This window comes from Falco rusticolus, chromosome 3, assembly GCF_015220075.1.
Source record: "Falco rusticolus isolate bFalRus1 chromosome 3, bFalRus1.pri, whole genome shotgun sequence".
Classification (NCBI taxonomy): Eukaryota; Metazoa; Chordata; class Aves; order Falconiformes; family Falconidae; genus Falco; species Falco rusticolus.
In genome coordinates, this window is record NC_051189.1 from 109,532,596 (window position 1) to 109,553,212 (window position 20,617).

Here is a 20,617-nt window from a genome sequence, read left to right on the forward strand (position 1 = left end):
CATGCTGCGACAGTGTCAGTCCCAAAGGATGGGACAGAACGAAGCCCAGAAACTTGTGTTTTTGTCTCAAGAAGGGCAGCAATTAGGTCTGCAATAAGCAAGCTCCAGTCAGGCAGAGTTTTCAACGGGGTCAAGTCACTCCGGACTTGAGGGCTCAAAGAGCATTTTGATCATGGTGGGAAAGTCAGGGAGGGTTTTGATGATAACATGGAAAGTTTTAGCTCTGCAAAGGCAGAAGTATGCCCAACTGCTACTAAATTCAAAGGGCGATGAGGAAGAAACAAAGCAGATCAGGAAAAGAGCTGGAGAAAAGCTTTCCTCTCTTCCAGGCTGCATTTAATACTACGACAGCAGAAAGACACCGTACATACTGCAAGGGATTTCCATCCGTTCCATTAACCTGTTCTACTTTGAAGTATCAGACACCCGCAGCCAGCAGCTGCAGTCATAATTAGAGACGTTATTCTGTGCCAGGTATCAACTTTTCACTTCTTTTGATTCCCAGGAGGCCAGCAGCTATGACATGGCTTCAGTGTGCTCAAGGTGATCCCAAACTTTTATTAAAAGTTAGGCGTGCCTTCAATTAAAAAGTGCTGTTCAACACCGCAGCAAGTTCAGAAACCCACGGGTACATGAAAACCCTTTTGCTGCCCTCCCCTCAAGGGCTGTAAGTGGAAATGAGTTGGGCTAAATTTTGGAAGTTTATTTTCAAAACCTGCTTCTCCTGGTTTCCGTCTTTGTGTATGGGGGAATTGTTTGTTTTGCTAAGAAACATCTCGCAATTGAAGTCTTGGGGACCAGCAGCAGTCCCCAGACAAAAAGTGCTGCTTGAGAGGCTACCAGCATGGTCAGGTCAGGATTTTGTAGGGCTTTTTTTAATACCCAAAGCAAGGATGTGCCTTGGATCGCTTGCCGAGTTACCACAAGGCAAGTCACTCTGCAATGGGAACAGAAGAACTGCAATACAGGGATCAGGGCAGAATAATTCAGCAATGAGTCTCAGCTGGTTACTGCTGTTCAGAAAAAAGAAGAGGCAAAACACAACCAAGGACTGAACAATCTGCGATCTCAAGAGATCTTCAGACACAGTGGGTTTTAAATCCAAACATGAGGAGGTTTCCACTACTATAACAACTGTTTACTCTTTAGAAATCCCACCATTCCCCATGGACTGCCCTGCAGCCACAGGTCCTGTCCGTTATTTAAGCTGTGGATGAAGGTGCTGCACCAATGTGCGGATGCGAAGGGCTGGACATCTGCTGGATCTCAGCTGCATGACCACCTGCCTTCCTTGGGAAGTCCAGTCCTGCGCTGTGGCTCACATCTTCTTCCAGCTCCACAAAGCTCACACTGCTGAGGCCACGAACAAGGAAGCTCACTCCAGATTGGGACCAGCATTATGAAACTTCACCAACTGTTTTGAAAACTTACCGCTGTTTTCTGTAAGGAGATGATGAAAACGGGGCATTTTGTTTTGCTGGAGGCAAGGGTTTTGCACAGCTTTGTCAAGGCTAAACCACTCCACTTGTGCTCGACAACTAACAGGCAGGTTTCTCTTCCAGCCAAGAGAGCCTCCCACCGCACAGGGACCACATCTGATACAATCACCTGGGGCAGGTGACAGCAGAGACTCTCCTACCTCCTTTGGGCTGTTAGTTTTGTTGACACAACACCATCAAAGGCACCTTCCCCTCAGCTCACAAGGGGAAACCTGATCCTCAAACTCCAGCAGCTCCCACTCAAAGCACAGAGGGGACCTGGGGGAAGAACAGAGCCAAGAGGAATGGATGTGGGAGAGGGGTTTTTTTTGCACACTTACTGTGCTGTGTTAAGGCTACCCGGGAGGTTTTAAGTGCAAACTTCAGGCTGAAGGTCTCTACTTATTTTCAGGCTGAAGAAGGGAAGATCAGCTGCTCTGATGCAGCTACATCTTGACACTGTGAACGCGGACAGAAAGGATCAGAGTATCTAATGAACAAGTTTGGCCTCCAAGCCTGATTTTGTCCTAAAATTCTGAGAAAGAGATGAGAAGCTTTCCCACCTCTCCAGTGAAAGCAAATGCAGCACGACTGTAGGGAGACAAAAACACCAGGAAACAAGTCCTGGGGAGTTCTACCCCCCCAGCGGAAGGGTGGATGCAGGGCCGGCTGCACGGCGAGCCTTTTCACAGCAAACAGGAAAAGTGGAGCCGCAAGTCTCCTAAACTCCCCTGATATCAGAGTGGGATATCACGGCCTGGCAGTGGGAAAACACACTGTGTCAAGGGCAGGGACTGGGGTCTTTCCAGCTTTCTCGCCTTCCCAGGTAGCTGCAGGGAAGACGGAAGAAAAGCAGGGGATCACACTTGGCTGAGGACAAAGCAGAAACAACAGGAAGGATGCACAGATCCTGTAGGACTTCAGCTAGCACCCCTCTCCCTGCAAAGACCCAGTCCTTATATCATCATTCTGTACTTTATAAGCACAGTAAAGGCCTCAGTTTTAAAAAGAAAAGCTTTCCACCTTTGTCCCCTAAGCCTCCGGGAACACTGTCAAAAACTACTGGAATTTTTATATTTCTGATTTAAAAACAGTATTTCCCAGTTTAGTGTACAGTTCTGACAGACAGAGGCAAACTGCCGGGCTCCTGAGGAATATAAACTAACAAATACAGGAAGAGAGAAAGTCTGCAGAAACACACAGTCTGAAATAGCACAGGCAGGCCAGATGGATAACTGCCTGGGGATATGCTCTCAATTCTACCTATAAATTATCCACTGCAGCCTGAGGATGACACAAGCAGGAGACACAGACGACGACAAAGGGTCTGGGTCTGTGCTGATGGCCGAGGCAGCCTCTCCCAGGACCTGCCAGCAGTTTTCATCGCACAGAGATGGAAGGATCAAGAGTGTTTCACAGACCTGCATGGAAATAGGAAAAATCCCTGCCACCAGCGCCGCAGATCCAGGGCTGGATCCTGGGTTAGCTGACTCTAGGCGAGGGCTTTGGTGCGGGGTTGCTGACGCTATGGGAACCCCTGCAGCAATTACCCATTGCATTAAGTCCTGGGAATCTCTGTTTCAAATGGATTTTGGTTTCTTCCCTGGCTGTTTCAGCTGCACGAGAGGTTGTTTCTTGGGGAGGGGGCGGGGGGATGGGACACTACAGGACCAGAGGACTATCACCGCCAAAGTCATCTTGCCTGCACCCTCGTTGCGAGAGTGGCGTGCTGCAGCTTGAGTTACAGAGGAGTCGAGACTAACCCTTGCCTCTAGCTGGATAAACAGACTCCAGCGTAAACCACCTCCAGTCCTCCATCAAGTTCTCTGTGCAGATAGGCTAAAAATCAAAGAAATGCCTGGATTAATTATGCAAATAAAGGTTTTAAAAAAAAAAAAGCATCCCCAACACACGGAGAAAGGCACCTGCCTCCCAGGGACCACCTATCCTGGGATAACATTGCAGGCTTCCCACATAATACGGGCCATTAATTATCACTCCCCTCCTGCTCCAGTAAAACTCTTAATGTGGGAGTGGAAGAGGTGGAAAGTAGCTCCAAAAGTGGCCAGAAGAGCTTGGGGGAGAAGAGTTTAGAGGCATTCCTGTTCACGTTCCTAAAATAAGAGATCCTGCTGCCTTAGAGCCTCCTTTGTAGAGCATTAAACTCCACCAGCAAAAAAACACTACATAAAAGCTAGGCATTAACTCTCTTGTTCTGCTCCAGCCTAATAAGTAGAAAGTCAATGCCATTGTTTTAGATCCAAGCAAAAAAATACTTTGAAACCTCAAAAATTAGGATTTTTTAAAAACAATTATCTCCCTCCTCTGTCTCTGAGACTGAAGAAACACGGGCCAATTATTTCTTTGAAGGCTAAATATTTACTCCTAGATGAAGTGCAGCAGCTCAGGCTGGAGATGAATTATCCAGCGCTCATGTCATCTAATGCCTGCAAGTAAGAAAACCCAAACGAAAACAGGTATGAACAAACAACAACAACAACAACAAAAGAGGGTGTTTTCTCCTGGAAAAGCCCTTCAGAGAGGAAAAAAGGATTAAGTTGTTTCAGCTCACCTGAGCTGCATCTAAAGCATTTAGCATCACCCTGGCACCACGCTCCCACTCCCTTTAGGTCTCGTTAGATAAGATGCCCATGCTTAATGAGGGCATAAGTAGAGCGTGATCAAACCTCTTTGAGCAAGAATGAGCCTTGTGGAAAAGCTGCTGTCTTATTCTGGGGCAAGACCTACCCTACAGAGTCTATAGGGCCAGGTGTGGGAACTCCTCCTCAGCCTCCACAAGCAATTAGCCTGCACACACAGCAAGTGTTAAATCAATCAACGTCAGCTCTTCTTTTAAAAAGATCCCTCCTGCCTTATTTACATCTGACTCCCAAGTTTCAAAGCTCTCTGCTTTTGCCCCCTCCAGTCACTATTCTTTCCCAGGCAGTGGGTGCCAACCCTCTGGTTAAGGGCACACAGGAAAAAAAAAAAAAAAAAACCACCCAAAAAAAGCGCACAGCTATGTGTAAGAAACCACCACCGGCACAAGCGTGGGGTGACTCATCTTCTCTGAAGACCAAGGAACAAGAGCGCTCTCTGTTCGGTGAGACTGCCTGAAGTTTCAGTTGTGATCCCATCTCGCTACAGGCGCTCATGACAGCATGCAGAAATATTTCCTCGGGGGATCTTCCCATGGGACTTAACTCTGACACATATTCCCACAGGACTCGTTCTTTTAAAAGTGTTATTTGTTAGTAAGGCAGTGGGAATTTGACTTTGCGAAATACCAAGAGAGTGACTGAGCAAAGCTGGGTGCCGACGGCTGGACTCGTTAACTGCGAGTCGTGCCCCACATTCAATCCGACGGAAGAACTCGCTGGGCTGCAAGAATAGACGTCCTGGGTCAGAGCAGAGGTCTGCATCGCCCGGTATCCTGTTTATGCTACCCATGGCCTCTTCTCTACCCCTGAGTAGAGGGAGAGTGCTACGGCAGGGGAGGAGGAAGAGCAAGAGCCACTTTCCACATACGTGTAAGGCTGTGGTTTGTTTTCTTCCTCCATTTTAAGTCCATGACTGCTTAATTCTCACCTATAGGCATCAGAGTGCACGCGCAGACGCAAAAAAATCAAATCAAAACATTAACAGTTGCGCGGACTGATATCCAGTGAGCGGTCATCAAGCAATAAGTTACATGTTAACATTTCAAAGTTTCTGAGAATTGGTCAAATGTCACATCTGCATTTTGGAGGACTTTATATAAGAAAAAAGTGTCAGACAAGAAAATATTACTTTAAACAATAATGATGTAACCCATGATACTTAGAGCACACGAAGCAGGGTTAGAGCGAGCCTGCACCCAAGCAGACCAGCCCACAAGGAGTGCTTGGTGGATGCTGAGCTCCTTTTCTTCTTCCTACTCTTTGTTAATGTAAAGCTTTTGCTGAAATGGCTAGTTTAATACTGACTTCCCCCCCAGGAGCTTCCCCCAATTCTTCTGCTTTTCTCAAAGTTATTTTAGTCAAAATCAGAAATATAGAGGAAAACAAGTGTGCCGTGTGTGACAAAATTTTGAGTACAAAAACCAGTGTGGGAAATAATTTGTGGCATTTTCCTGCCCTGCTCAGAGCGCACGGACTGCAGGAATGTACCTGTTTTCCCACGCTCTCCTGGTTGCTGTGGGCAGCCCGCACAGGCATGTCTCCTCCACTCCTCAAAATACCTGAAGTGGCAGCTACCAAAGTTACTAGAAAAATTAATAATCTCAGCTTTGGGACAATGACTTATCAACACAGGCTCTTGCGGCCACAGGTAAGTGTCACTCATCAGGCATGGCACAAACCAGCACCAAGCAACCGCTCCAGACAAGGAGGAACAACACAGCACGGTGCTGTATGCATGAGGATACGCACAGTTTGATGCAAAAAACCAAAGGGATATAATCTGAAAACCAGTCAGATGATAAAACACACAGGGAAATACAGAATCAGACCAGCCAGCCCTGGGAACAAGGTAAGTTTTGATAAAGCAGTGGGGGAGTTTGCACGTCTGCCACTTCTCACCTGATGCCAAGGGCCGGATCCACTCCTTGCTGTTCAGGTCAAGTCTCCAGAGATCGTTGAAGGCGGCGTTACAACTGCTCTGCGTGCAGCCACCGAACACGTACATCGACTGGTTAGCATCATAGTAACACGCACCTGGAAAAAAGCAAACGCACAGATTAGTTAATTCTTTGACCTTCATGTTTTTGGGTGAAGATAGTTTCCCATACCCCCCTCTGGGTTTCAGACAGGTGAAAAGCAGACGGGCTGCCCCAATGTCAATAAAACCATGGGCCAGCTTAGGAGTATCCCTGACCAGTGTAAACCTCCAGCAAGAACTTCTGAGATGATTATCCTCTCAAGCAGAGCTGCTCCTAAAAGCGCAAAGAAAGCTGCCTTAGAAGCTTGTAATTAATTAGATTAGCTACAATTAACGCACTCAGCACACTTAACTTCTCTAAGCTAGTTCGTATGGTTTATAGGGTCGCCAAATTAGATTAAGAAACTGGCCCATGTACCTAGACCTGGTCATTTATTCTCCTTTTCAAAATCTGACAGCATTTTACCCTATTTCATCATAGAAAAAGCACCACTGAAACACGTGTATCTTACGTGAGCACTCCCTCTGCTCTGTATGGGAAAGGATTGGGCAGCAAGATGAGGAATGGGGAGGGAACACACTTGATAGCCCCTCAAAGATACCCAGGGAAATAAAGAGCTTTTGGCCCCAAACCAAACTCTGCAGCAAGAAAGAAATTATGCAGGTGTTTTCCTTTGGCAGCGAGCATCCTGTGGCACCCAGGCACCTCTGACAAGAAGTAAATTAAACATAAGGTAAAGATGACTCGTTCAGCTTATCTGCCTTGGAGGATAAACATGACTCCAATGTGCTCAGAAAGTTAAACCCCTGCAATTACAAAGAGGATTTCCCAGTTTCTGCATTTCCCTCCTCAAACACAATGAGCTCCGTTGACTTTGTATGATGACCCCTTGCCTTTCATGTTCTGGAGATCCCTGCAAGGCAGCATCATCTCTTCCACATCTTGCCTAACTCAGAAGTGGAACAAGTGCCTGATGGCAACGCTGGAAGAGCAAGCTCATCCTTTGGTTGCAGCTTTGATAGACAAAACTCACACCAGCTGCTCAGTTGCAAGCCAAGGATCGAGGAGCCAAGGTGACTTCAGCTCCTGGGCTGGGCAATCAGGCAGCAGGTTCAGCATCCGTGCCCTCCGATCGGCCGGGTGCTGTCTGCTCCGCTAACCTGCATGCAATGTGTTTGAAATGCAATCCTCCCTTGACTTGACACAGCCTGAAATATCTCAATTCTTGTGCTTTCTGTAAAATTCTTCCCCCAGAGCTTTGGTAAAAAGTGGACAGTGTGGCTGGCAGGAAAGACAAGGTTGTTTCTGAAGCCTCGATCTGTCAGTCAGGGCATTGCTCCGTTTGTTATTGCATCTCCCAGGACATATTTAAAGCTCTCTAGATACCAGGAATGCAGCAGCACACATACAGATAGTCCCAAAACACTAAATCCTGTGTGCAATCCCCTAGCCCCGGCCAGGGGAGCACCGGCACTTGTCTAAAAGAGGACTCACTGCCTGAATTGCACCCAGAACCAAAGTATCTCTCTGTAAAGCCCAACTTCATATACAAGTGCCCTCCAAAAGTAATCAAAAAGTAGTATCGACCCTTTCAACATGAGCAAGGCCTCCCCAGTGATTTCTCAAGCATTTATTATCAAGTCTAGCGAGGCGAAAAACCACAATAAACCATATCCGTGCACACATGTGCCAGTGCATGGTAGAAAGCCACAATGTTTTATGCTCTGGGAACACTGAAGGGTACCGGCCAGGGCTCAGAGGGAGCAGAAGTCATCACCCTTGTGATGACAAGCGATATATTGCCCAACACGAAAAGCAAGAGGAAAAGTCAAAGTTCAGGCAGGCAGCCCATGGCGCAGGGCAGCATCTGGCCCTGGGTCCAAGATGGAGGTGAGAAGCACCCGTGATTATGCAGAAGCTCCTCCACAGAGCACCTCCAGGTTAAGAACCACACGGTGTCGTAAATAACCAGCACAAGGGAAGTGACAAGATGAAGGATTAGCATGCAAATACAGCGGCTTTGATAAAAAGCACTGATATTTATTCTCTGCTGAAGCAAAAGTGGAGGTAGATGCATGGCAAGGGGTGCCAGCTGCACCGTTCCTTCCCTCTCTCTCTCCATCACATGTTGTACACAGCTGTTCACCAGTTAAAAAATAAAAATAGATTCAGATGAGCTGACCTGATGGGACACAGGACTGCTCCAGAGCTTGTACAGACATAAACGCTTTTTTCCTTTTTGAAACAGCAGCAAGATAGGGAAGAAAAAAAAAAAAGCACCTATAAAAGGAGCACCTGCAGTGAAAGGCTGATAACCTACTTCTGATAGCAAGAGAAAACTACTCTGAGAAAATCCTCTCGAAAAGTCGTCCCTGCTTCCAGCTTCACTCTAGACCAGTACAAGCATGCCACTGGTTTCCAGTGACCCAGCCCTACAGTCCTAATTTTGCAGCCCAGAGGTATGTATTTCCAGCATGAAAGAGATCTTTAAACACAGCCCACCCATACATACGCCAGCGACATTCATCCCACCGCTCTGAATTGCGACGCCATAAACCGGCACATTCAAGTGCCTGCAGACAATACCACGGCTCGGCAGGGGATGCCATGACGCCCGGTGGCCTTTGCCGTGGGTCCCATTGTCTGACCTGGGGCTTGTCATGCAGATCCTCTATTGAAAAGCCAGAAGCCCTCACGGCCTTGGCTTTTAGTGAGAAATCCAGGGCGCTCTGCTGACCACACAGCGGGAACGGGGGAGCTGAAGACACGGGATGTGCTCCGCAGGATGAGACCACCCAGCTCTCCCCCGCCTGCATCCACACGACGTCCTTACGTGCAACTGAACTGTCATCATCTCAACCCGTCTTACCAAACTAATACAATATGCACCCATATGCCACGACACATCACTTTGGAGCTGTCTGGGGTGGAGGGTATATAAACAGTGGTGTAGTGGAATTACCTGGGATGGGATTGAGGAAGAAATAACGATTAAGAGCATTTTTATAGCTTTACCTACTGCTTAAGGTTCGACTGTACATCATTTCTACATGGTAAGACCTCTTGTAGGCTGCAATGTCACCTCCACCCAGGAAGGCACCAGCCAGTACTTTGCACCATACGTATGTGCAATTAAAGCCTGGTGCAAAGCAATGCCGTGGTTTTTCGACTTCACCTTTCTTGAAAGGTTTAGCTTCCTTAGAAATCTAATCCCTACCTAAACCATGACAGGTCGAGAGCCTCTTACCTCCTCCCCACGCCAAGCCCTTGGCAGGCACTGCTTTCACACAACAGCACAGCTCATTTATTATTTTTGAGGGGAGGTGGCAGCATTCTTCTCCTCTATTTGGATTTAAAAGCCAGGCCAGCCAGCCAGGCACCATGACGTCTGCATGGCATGTATTTTAATCCTAGACCAAAATAATTTAAACTGTGCTTTCCTACTTCTTAGCAAACCATTTAAAGCTTCTGAAGCTGAGGAAGACAGATTAGTTTCTGGGGAAAAAATATTAGGGGGAAAAAAACCAGCACAAGTGAAAACTGCAATTTTTATCAGCCTTGCAAAGGTGTAGAATACATCAGGGGAGGAGGGTGCAAGTCCTTGGTGCCTTTAGCTCTTTTTTGGGTTGAAAACACTGAATGGATTTTTAGTTGTTTTTTAGAGTCCAGTAAAATTCAGCATCCCCCAGAGTTTCAGTATGCAGAGATGGCACATCTTTGTAACTGGAAATGCAGAGAATAAGTATTTCTGATGTCTGAAGGCACTGATACCCAAACAGAGACAGAGCCAGCTTGCTTTGAACATGTTCCTGTCTCCCCTCAGTGCTGCATAACAAAGCATCAGAGACTTTCACCCAGAGCGTGAGATAACTGAAATAAAGATCAGCTGGGAAGGGAAAACTGAATGCAAAGCACATGCCCTTCACGATAATTAAAGGGCACTGACTTTTTAAACTTTGAGTACATCAAATAAAGTAACCTATCCAAGTTCAAAGGTCGTAATCCCCATCGGAAAGAGGGGAAAGAGTCAGCCTGGCTATTGAAATCCCATTGCTACACGGCCCTCGGCTGAAAACAGCACCACAGCTTTGCGGCTAAAGGCTGACAGCCCTCGGCGTTGGCGCTCCCAGGGGGACCCTGCCAAGCCAATGCTGCAAGTGTTGTACATTGAGCTGCTGGCACTGCTTCCTCCAACGCGGAGCTGGGTTTTGGAGGTAACCTCTCCACGCCCAGCCACGCTTGGCACGAGAGCCCGCAGGATGGCGGCGCCGAGGAGGTAGGGCTGCAGATGAAAGCACCTGGTCCTGTTGGCTGGCACAGATGTTTACAGCAACTGCGCCGCAAGTTGCAGCACGAGAAGAATGCACCAGACCTCAGAAAGCCCAGCTCTCCACATCTTTGTGGGGAAAAAAAGAAAATCCCACATCTATCTCCTTATTCTCTAAAATACCATTTTCATGCTCCTTGCAGTGCAGGGATGCAGTGCAGCCAAAAGACAGGGATATACGGAGCAAAGCTGGGTGATATTAAGAGCTGTAGCTCTGGTACAAAAGCAGCCCATCCTGTAAAACAAACAACATTCCAGCTTCTACCTCTCCCTTGCCTCTCAGGGTAAACCACAAAATTGCTTTAATTAGTCATCATGTTGGTGCCATGCTCCCCAGACTGCATGGAAAAAAAATAATCAGTATTTAAAATTAGTCACTCTTCCATCAAAAGATCAATATTTCTGGCACAACGGTCGACATTCCTCTGCTGCTTTTCCGTTTCTGCATTCCTGTGCCTTCTGACATCGTGTCCTGATTGTGGCCAGTTATTTAACCACATGAGTCATCGCCCTGCTATGATATTTGTAGGTTCATACGTTAGGGCTTAAAAAGAATTAGATGACTACAGCAAACATTATACCTGGTGTTCAGCTTTAAAAAAAAAAAACCTATTCGTGAAGCATGTCTTCCAGTAAACCTGTACATTTAGAACTAAAAACCAGCACTACTGATATTGTATGATGTTCTGCAGCTTCAGTCAAATCCTTTAGAAAACCTACCGCTCATCCATAAAGTTTGTTATCAGTTGTATGATCAAAGACCTTGCCAAATACTCCCTCTCCATGAGACAACAGTAACTTCCATTAATTATTCCTTATCAAACAGTTTTTCTATTACTCCCTTCCGAACTGATAAGATGACACAGTGACCTCCAACTATTTAAAATTCTCTCGCTTGTCCTTTTATGCTCCATATGAGCATTTCTGGGATATTTCTAATAAATCCTGGAAAAGAGATAGCCCTAGCCACTTCTTTAATGCCAACAGGCAACAGTAGCTGACTTCAAACAACTCATGCCTGGTAGATGACGTCTTCCCACAAAAACTGGCAAATCACCCCTAAAAAAGGGGCTTGCAAGTCCTCCCTCACTGCCCTCTTCCCTGAACCTCCTGTTCCTGCTTCACCTCTGCTCACCGCATCTTAGTATTTTAGATCACAAACAGATATTCGGTTTGAATTTCTGCAGTTAATAATTTGTAGCTTCAGTTTAATATTGGAATCCACCCACGAACACCCAACACTCTGTTGTAGGGAAAGCAGATACAGCAGATGCAGAAACCTTAAAAAAAGCTTTAAAAAAACACAAATAATCAGTTTAAGTCAGCAAACAAGTTAATCCAGACTAGCCTTCTGGACATAAGGTGCATTAATAATGCTTCTGTAGCAACGGAGGGCTCACTAGAGCCAGGACACTGTCAAATAGCGAGGCTAATAGAGATTACATGCTCCAAGGGCAGTGGCTTTAGCAAGACAACTCATTTTGTATCAAGTGTAACAGCAGCACGCTCAGAGGAAACCCCTGGTGGGCAGCAGAATAATTTGAAGAGCACACAGTGGTCTTTGGTGCAGTATTTGGGCCTTGTTCAGGTAATTTCTACTTAGCCCTTAAAGCTCATCAGTTGCCAAAAGGCTGCAAAAAATGAGGGGAATACACACACAAATCTGCAAGTCATTAATAAGCACTTTAACGCGGCCACTTAAAAACAAGCAATGAATAGTGGTGCCTTTTTTATTCTTTAGGAGAACAAGGAAATATTTGAAGAGCACAATGACTTCACCAGAGCTTCCTGTAGTGTCTCCTGAACTTGTCTTGGCAGAAAGCTGCACACTGGTTTCTTCATGAATTATTACTTGGGAATATGAAAATTTTATGCCTGCTTGCTCTTGGAATCGCGCGGCTTACACCACATTTATTTACCTTTAGAAAAATGAAATTTGCTCCTCGGAAGAACTGCCTCCCAGAGGGCTCAGACCCAGCAACGAAGCCACAAAGACTGAATTTTTGTCATATTTGACTACATCACATGGCGGAGCAGGCTGAGGCAGCTCCATGCTATTGCAGTACAAATAACACATTTTATTTAAGTATCTTTCCCTCAATGGGAATGCTTTTCCTGTTCTCTTCCAGAAACTTGGAAGCAGGGCAAATTCACCCACACATTAAGCAGCATTGTCAACTGAATTGCTTACTTCTACCAGTGAATATGCTTACTTCTCACATGCAGCTCTCTGTTTTATTTTGAAGCCAGCCACACTCAGCCTTCCTCCAAATTATATTACTCACAGATATAGATGTTCTGCTGTAAAAGCAGCCAACGTACATCCCTGAGTGCCGTGGCTAGGCAAACTCATTGGCTTTGACAGTAATGACTTGAGTCTAGGGCTACGTGTGGTTTCTCTCAAAGAGGACACAGCTCACACTCGGAGCTGCGGAAAGGTGGCCGCATGTAAAATACACAAAACCAGCAAGCAAAACCCCCACCCCAGCTCCATTAACATTTCCTAGGAGCAATGAGGCAATAACTACTGCAAGCAGCCACTGAATCCTTCTTCTTGTGCAAAGTGCTTGTGTTGGCAGAGCTGCGCGTTACACCGACCTGTTGAAACACTTGCTGCAGCGGCAGGCACGTGCGGCACTGCTGCATCCCAAGTGATGCAGTGCAAACCCCTCGGTTGCAGCTTCCCGTTGCAAATCAAGGTGAGCAGAGCTTTCCCCAGCAGCTACTTACTGTGCGAGAAGCGTTGTGTGATGGGGGTGCCCGGGTAGGGGTAAGTGCGACTCTCCCACTGAATATTTCCTTCTTGCACTGCTTTGATAAAGCCATGATAACACTGATGGGCCACACCTAGGGAAAAACAAGATGTCAGCAAAATTTGAGGCAGGTTGGGAACAAACCGTGCCTGCACAGTTGCACAAGCAGCGTGACAGCAATTATAAAGAACCCCTGTATTTAGATTATAAATACACTGGTGGAAATTCAGAGGATTAAACAGAATAAAGAATGGGGACTCTGCAAATGGGGAAGTCAGCAACGTTCACTGAACTGATTCACCACATTTCCAGTATCTGTCAGCTGTAGCTTGGTAAAGCAAAGCTTTGTGAAAGGTAAACACGCATGATGCCTTAGCAGAGCTGGTTTTCAGCCTTCTTTGCTGCAACACAAACCTGCTGTCCCCTAATCACACCCCCTGAGAGGCAGCTGCCCTTCCCTTAACGGACCTTGGAGAACAAATAACATGCAATAATGAATTTTTAAGAGCATGCACGCAGCTACTGCAAAGGAATCTAAAATAAATGCGAGAGGAGACATCAGTGATAAAAGTCAGTGTGCCTTAGGTGAAAATATTCCTCCTTAGCTGTGTGAGGGAACAGATCTGGCTGACTACAGCTCCTCTGTGGAGCAGGCCAGCCTCAGAGCTGCAATTAATTCTGTGTATGGAGTACATATGTCTATGTTTGTGCTGAGAGGGGCCAGAGACTGCTCCCTGTGGAAAGAAAAGGGTCTGGTGAAGTTTTATGACTGCAGCAGCTCAACAGATGCTTGGTGGCATCCGCTACGCTACAGCGGCCCTAGCACTGAGGATGCTACAATCTGCCCAGATTTTTTTCCCAAGGATTTGTTTATTGAAAACCCAGTGCCAGGAACACCCCCAGTAAGAAATCACACTCCACGATATAAAGCAGGAAGTTGATGGTTTTTTTCTGATAAAAAAAAAAAAAAAAAAAAAAAAAAGAAAAAAGCCCAGGGTCCTTAAGCAGCCTGTCACCAAGACTCATGTGAGAAACAATCTGAACTATCGGATTTCATAGCAGATGTATCCTGACAAACAGGAAAAATGAATGAGAAAACAAATCCAGCATTTACCTCAAGTGACCTCTCTGCTTCATGGTACACAGGTTAGCAATTACACTCCCTTTTTTTACTATAGTTGCCACAAAAATGGCACAGCTGCCCAGCACCACTTCATCCCCTGAGACTCGAGACTCGGACTACTCACTCCAACGCCACGTCGTGCCTCGGGCTGCTCAGCCCTCCCTTCCACTCCAGGGATGTTTCCCACAGTCTATTTTGGGGTGAATCACCAGGTGCTTGTTTGTTCCAGCTGCATCCTTTGCATCTCTTAAGGCTGCTCCAGGAACAAGCACGTGTGAGAAAGCACACCCAAGCTGCAACTCAAGGGCCATGGACACTTGAAAAAAAACCTTTCAACAGGGGTGTGGGCTGCTGCTGACCCAAAATTATGCAAAAAGAGTAATTTTGTGCAATGTTCGCTTCTGAAGCAGCTGTGTTTTTCTTAACCTCCAGCCTGTTAAAGTCCAGGCAAGGCAGAAAATGCCTGGAATCTGAGCAATGCTTTCCCATGTGCAGAGAAGTCCATAAATTAGACATCACCCCACACACCCGCCAAAGGCGTTTCTCACCTGACACCCATTCTGCATTTTCCAGAGGAAACAAGTTACCCTCATGCAGCAGCGTGCCTCATTTCCTACCGATTTAACTGTGGTCTCCTTTTAAACTGCTTGTTTTTTAATGATGCTTGCAATCAAAGTGCATGTCCCCAACAGAAACATAACAGAAACCATTCAATATATTCAAAAAATACTGAAGCAGAGAGCTTTGTTTGTATCCTTGTCCAAACTTTACCTACCTATTTGTTGTAACATATATATCTAGCATTAAAATATTGCCATGAGGCTTCAGAATTAATGCTGCACAGAGGCAAAGCAAAGTATCTGTATCTCAGGGCTACTCTTTCAGGAAGTCTGAATATGCAGATCTATATTAATGTAGATTTTGTATACCACTTATCTTCAGCAGAGCTGTAAGAATCAGACATGGCTTTGTTTCCAGCCAAAAGCATAAGCTTTGGGAATGTTAATTACCGAGCAAGATGCAAACGAAGCACAATTACAGCCACGAAGCACAATTACAGCCACGTTAGACACGGCATGCCGGCAGTGGGGGCTGCTGCGTGGTGGAGGAAGCCTGAATGCCAGGCCAACAGCACTGCACGTCAGCTACGCACAGGGAGCTTTCAAAAGCGACATAAGTGAGCTGCTCCATCATGGGGGTTTTGGGGTTTCACTCTCATACTTCAAATGAGGTAGAGGGGCTCAACTCTGCACCATTATTAGCAATGACTTGAGCAAAGCAAGCGACCCGAAGGCTGTAGCTATTTTTCTGGCATTTTGTGTAAGTCAAATTTCTCAGTTTGAGGGGAAAACAATAGAGGAGGCTAACAAAAGAGCAGCTAGGATCCAAATCCGTGTTCCCACAACTAAAAAAATGCAGTCTCATTACAGCTATTTGTACCTTTGATTAGTCGATACCACTGTTTGCAGACAAGGGCAGCCGTTTTGTGCTCCTGATAGGGTGAAAGGAAGGAGAGAATATATTCCAAAACCTCTTCTGGGAGCTCCAGCATTGATCTGTTATGCCTGGTCTCCTCGACCTCCAGCTCAGCATGTGGCTCATCGTCTTGCTCCATCGTCCCTTCGACCACAGCGTCTTCTGGATCCACAGCCATAAAACCGTCATCTTCACTGTCCGAGGAACTGGCCATGGCATTCCACTTCACAGCTGCAAGGAGGTGGGGGGGCGGGGAAGAGACAACAGTAAGGTCACAAAGGAAATTAATAGCATCAGAAATACATCTGCTAACTCTGTATGTTACACCAAAGGTCTATGTCAGGCTCTACCCCAGCAAACTCCAAGTCAAGGACGTGGTTTTTGCACAGCTTTGAAGCAGGCTGAACACGGCTTAGGAACAAGCTGTTCTCCATCAGCGCAGCATTTTCCCAGGCCACTTCATCTCTCCCCACTCTCAGCCCTGCTGTTGCCTACAGACAGGTCCAGAGAGAGCAAAAAACCAGCACACTGAAGGAACAGCAGCCTCCTGAACCCCTGCTCCCTTGCTGAGCATGAGAGGCACCGTGCTGCCACACTGGTGGCCTGGGCTGGTTTGCACTGCAGAGCTGGGCAGTGACTGGGAAAGGGATCCCCACCAAATTGAGAGCAACCCAAGGCACGAAAGGATCGAAGGAACAGCTTTGGAACTCTTCCTCCCCTGCATAACCAGTTTTGCCAGTGAGCCTGCTTTATCTCAAGCAATTTCTCAGTAGCACACAGCGGGGGAAAAAACCCTGACCCATTCTCCCTTAACATTCCGGTTTTTTTGGTTGTTAAATACTTGCACACAGTTCTGGTAGCTGGTGAGGAAAGCAAAATCCCCACAGATTTACTGCTGCTGAAAGGCTGGAATATCCAATATTGTTATCTCCAGCGATTCAGAACAACTTGAGTATAAGGTAACATATCGATGACAGAAATATATCATGAAATAAATTCATCTTAACAAGTGGCTGCATCCAATGTGGCCAGCTGGCATCGTGTGCAGTTAAACCCATGCCCATTGCTGCAAAACAAATCCCTGGACCCTATTTCCTAGGAAGCAGCCAACCTATTCTGGGGAGAGCAGCAAGAATTTTCCCTTCCAGTGCCACTGGGTGAAGACTAAGGGATGCAATGGCTCTGTGATTGCAGGCACTGATAGGTCACACCAAAATAACAGCTCATGAACATGACACGTGGACTTTCTTTTCCAGAAACTGCAACCACAAATTCCCTTTTTATCCTTTCCTAGCACAGCAGGTTGTAATGGAGGACCCACATGAGGGCAAGGTTTCAGCTCTTACATCGCTCAGCATGAGTTTCTCCCAACTTCACCAGGCAGAGGCTGCCCAGGCATCTCCAGGTCTCAGATTGACTGGGATGATGGGATGCAGATCACCGCAGTCCATGGGACAAATCCCATCCACAACAAGCCCAGGAAGCAAACCCACTCCTCAAGAGGGAAGACAAGACATGGCTTTTTGCCCAACACACTTAAATACAAGTTTATAGTACCTTATTTTTACCAAACTCTTAGTATCACAGAAAATACAGCTTGAAGGAATTTAAGTTACCTAGCTATCAGGAATAAACTAAAAAGCTTCCAGCGATGCAAACTCTACTGTCTTCCCTAGCTAAACCTAGGATTTTCCCATCCCAGCATGCATTGAGCCAAAGAGCCACGGGAATAACAGACAGCAGAGATGCAGAGCGGAAAAGCTTGCCATGACAACTAATTAATGCTCAGAAAAATTGCATTCGACAGCATTACTCTCCACTTTTGTCAGGTTCCTCAATGAAGCAGCTTCAGAAAATCCTAGGGGCTGTCAATCTTCAGTAGAAACGACGTCAAAATTAAACTTATAGTTATCAGCCTAACAGATGCTCTGCACATTTTCCCGTGTCAGAAATCCTTCTTAGAGTCAATGTTATGACAGAGAAAGGTTGAAACCCAAATGCTTTGACACAAGCGCTGCTGCTGCTGCCGGCAAACTGCATTACGCAGCAGATAATACACATATTCCCAAAGATTAAGAAATGGAAAACTAAAAAAGAAAAAGTGAAGCTGCACTAAAAAAAAGAAAAAAAAAATAATTTAAAAACCAGAAGGTTGGGTCTTTTTCCAAGCAAAAGCATCTATTGTCATGAAGCGCATGTGCTGATTTCCACCCTGACATGACAGGGCAGGAAGCCAAAGGCTGCCAGTACTCCAACCTTGGGATGCGGTTTTGCTCGAGCCAGGGAGGTTGGAGGAAGGAGGGTTGGTCCCTATCTCACAGCTTGGGAAAACAGAGCAGAACACCTACCCAGGCAGAGCAGAAGGCATTTCACACCCTGAAAACATGCTAGAAAACCAAACATAAGCACATTTGCATCCAGATCAGGTACAACAGGGCACCTGCGGGTGACAACACCGAACATAAGCCTCAGCTCGACAGGTTCACACAAGACATCTGTTGTGTTATTAAGGTTTAGAAGCAAAGATTATGTGTGTTTCCCAACAGCTTTTATTTGCCCTTTAAATAATGTCCAAAACCTACTGCAGGAAGTCTGCTGAGAAGTGCAGGAACGAATGCCTGGCTAGCAAGGTTTTTTTTCCAATTATTAAATCCCAATTTCAATCCTCTGGAGCGGGCTTGGGAACCACACAACATAGCAAGCTAATCACAGGCGCAAAACAGCTTAGGCGTTAGAAAAGCATCTCTAGGGCCAATTTTAAAAAAGGCAGGAGGAGTAGCAAAATCCCTTGATGCCTCAAATAGCACATGCTCGTGCAGATCTGGGGATGGAGAAGCTGCACTGGGTTTTGTCTGGTCTTACCAGACCACTTGATAATATTACAAATATTCAAATGCATCTACTTTGCTAGATCCTTGTTTTCTAAACTTTTAGGCATCAACTTTGCACACTCATGATGTGTTATTTTTCTTAAGGAAAACAAGACTGGCAACAAACAACTCCCAAAAGGCAAGTTGCTGTCAAAATAACCCTTCAAGCCTGACCTGCCATGGATGCAGATTTTGCTCTCATGGCACGGAAACAGTGGGCTGGGAATAACTACTCCCAGACTGCAAAGCAGGAAAAGCCCTGTCCTATAACCCTGCTCCAACATCAAAAAAAGGAAAAAACCTCAGACAGTCAGTAAGAGAGAGCTAAAGCATCCCAACAAGCTCCTACTACCAATTATTCAGCAGATCCATAGGAGGAAATCCCATGCCAGTGTTTTTGCTAGTTATTTGAAGAGCAGAACAGAGTGCTTCTGTCCTGTTTGCGTTCAGGGGAGATGCAATAGGTGCTTTCTCACTCATCCTGGCTCTCCAGGTGCTCTATGCTTGTACCAGCCTGGGCTTCAATTTGTACACAGACTAAAATTAATCTCTGAGCACTCAAAAAGCTGCAGCAAAGTGATTTAAGCAGTCATCTCTCATCCAAAAGTATATGCAATTCAATTAACTCACTAAAACAGATCCAGGAGCCCCATTCTGCTTGGACTGATTGCTGCAAAGGCCAACACAAGTCCCTTGAAGCATCATATTTTGGACCCTACAGCCCTCCTGGTTGTGGAGAAGTGCCTTTATATTCCAGCAGCAGAGGTTTTACAGTGTTCAGAAATTTGCCTAAAGCCCTACCAAGGAGGAATTGCAGCTGCTTAAAATAACATGTAAAGAAACGCTAGAAGGGCAGCTGAAACAGAGCTCCACTAGCACTGATCAGATTTGCCTGGCCCTTCCTAAAAGCTGTGTGTCTGCCAGTTGGCAAAACGTTGTAACTCTTTTCTTCCTTTCACAGCATTTCAATTTTCCCTCTCTCCCCTCCTGAAATCATTTAAGAACCTGCCATTTATTCTGCTAAAGTAATTACCCACTGCAGTGGAACAAACAGATGAGGAATATTAAAATGCAGGCAAAAAAACCCACCAGGTTTAAGCACTTCTTGAAGCCTGGTAGTGACATCAGGCAGCCAGCTCCTGCAAACCCCCTCTTGTCCCAGCAAGGTTTTCCTACCTGCGAGCACCTCTCCTGGTCCCATTGACCCCAATTCACAGGCGTGGGTGGCATCGGTGGTTCCCATCCCGAGCTGCCTCCTCTTCTCCGCAACTCTCAGCTGTTTTAAGAAGTGCTTGAACCCGCAGGGTTTTTGACCTGGCCTTTTTTTTTTTTTTTCCTTTAAGTCAACAGATTTTAGGGGAAAAAGCCTCCAAGGGAAAGTTCTTGAATGAAAATAAGAGGCCGTGCAATAGTATTGAGTCAGAGCACATTATGCATAAGGGAATGCTCATTTTCACATGCCACAAAAAATTCTCTCTCCAAACATAATCATAGAAGCTATGTTCTCACCTGGGGGAAAAAAAAAATAATAAAGGTGTGTGAAAGGACCCAGCCCTGGCTGGCTGACTGCTGCAGCTGGAACGAGAAAGGGACTCTGCAGAACAGAACGGTTAATTGCACTTGGCAATCAGGAGCTACGGCGTTAATTTAGGGTTGGAAGATAGCAACTGCCTCTAACTCACTCCAGACTCTTCCTCATACTTTGCAACTGCTTATTCTGCTTGTCAACAGGCCCATCTGCACGGCAGGGTAGCATTTATGGGGACATTTAGACCTTTTAGGCTTATTCTCTTACCCAGTGTAAAAAAAAAAAAGCCTATTCCATCAGACACATTTAATAATAAGTCTTAGGCTGCTTTCCTTGAAAAAAATTTCCAATGGTATTGGGATGGGTTATTTTTGCACAGTATTTTATTGTTTGTCTCATGCAGCCATGCCACCAAGCACTTCA

General features: G+C 46.0%; 1 protein-coding gene across 1 annotated transcript in view; it reads right to left on the minus strand.

The window, feature by feature from the left end:
• FBXO42 (F-box protein 42) overlaps nucleotides 1–20,617 on the minus strand; it is a 49,449-nt gene that overhangs the window by 17,711 nt on the left and 11,121 nt on the right. The window contains exons 2-4 of the mRNA XM_037380733.1: nucleotides 15,761–16,027; nucleotides 13,175–13,291; nucleotides 6,038–6,172 (exon numbers count right to left, since the gene is read on the minus strand). Of these exons, the coding sequence (XP_037236630.1) occupies nucleotides 6,038–6,172; nucleotides 13,175–13,291; nucleotides 15,761–16,010 (502 nt within the window). The 5' untranslated portion in view covers nucleotides 16,011–16,027. The remainder of the gene's footprint in view (nucleotides 1–6,037; nucleotides 6,173–13,174; nucleotides 13,292–15,760; nucleotides 16,028–20,617) is intronic.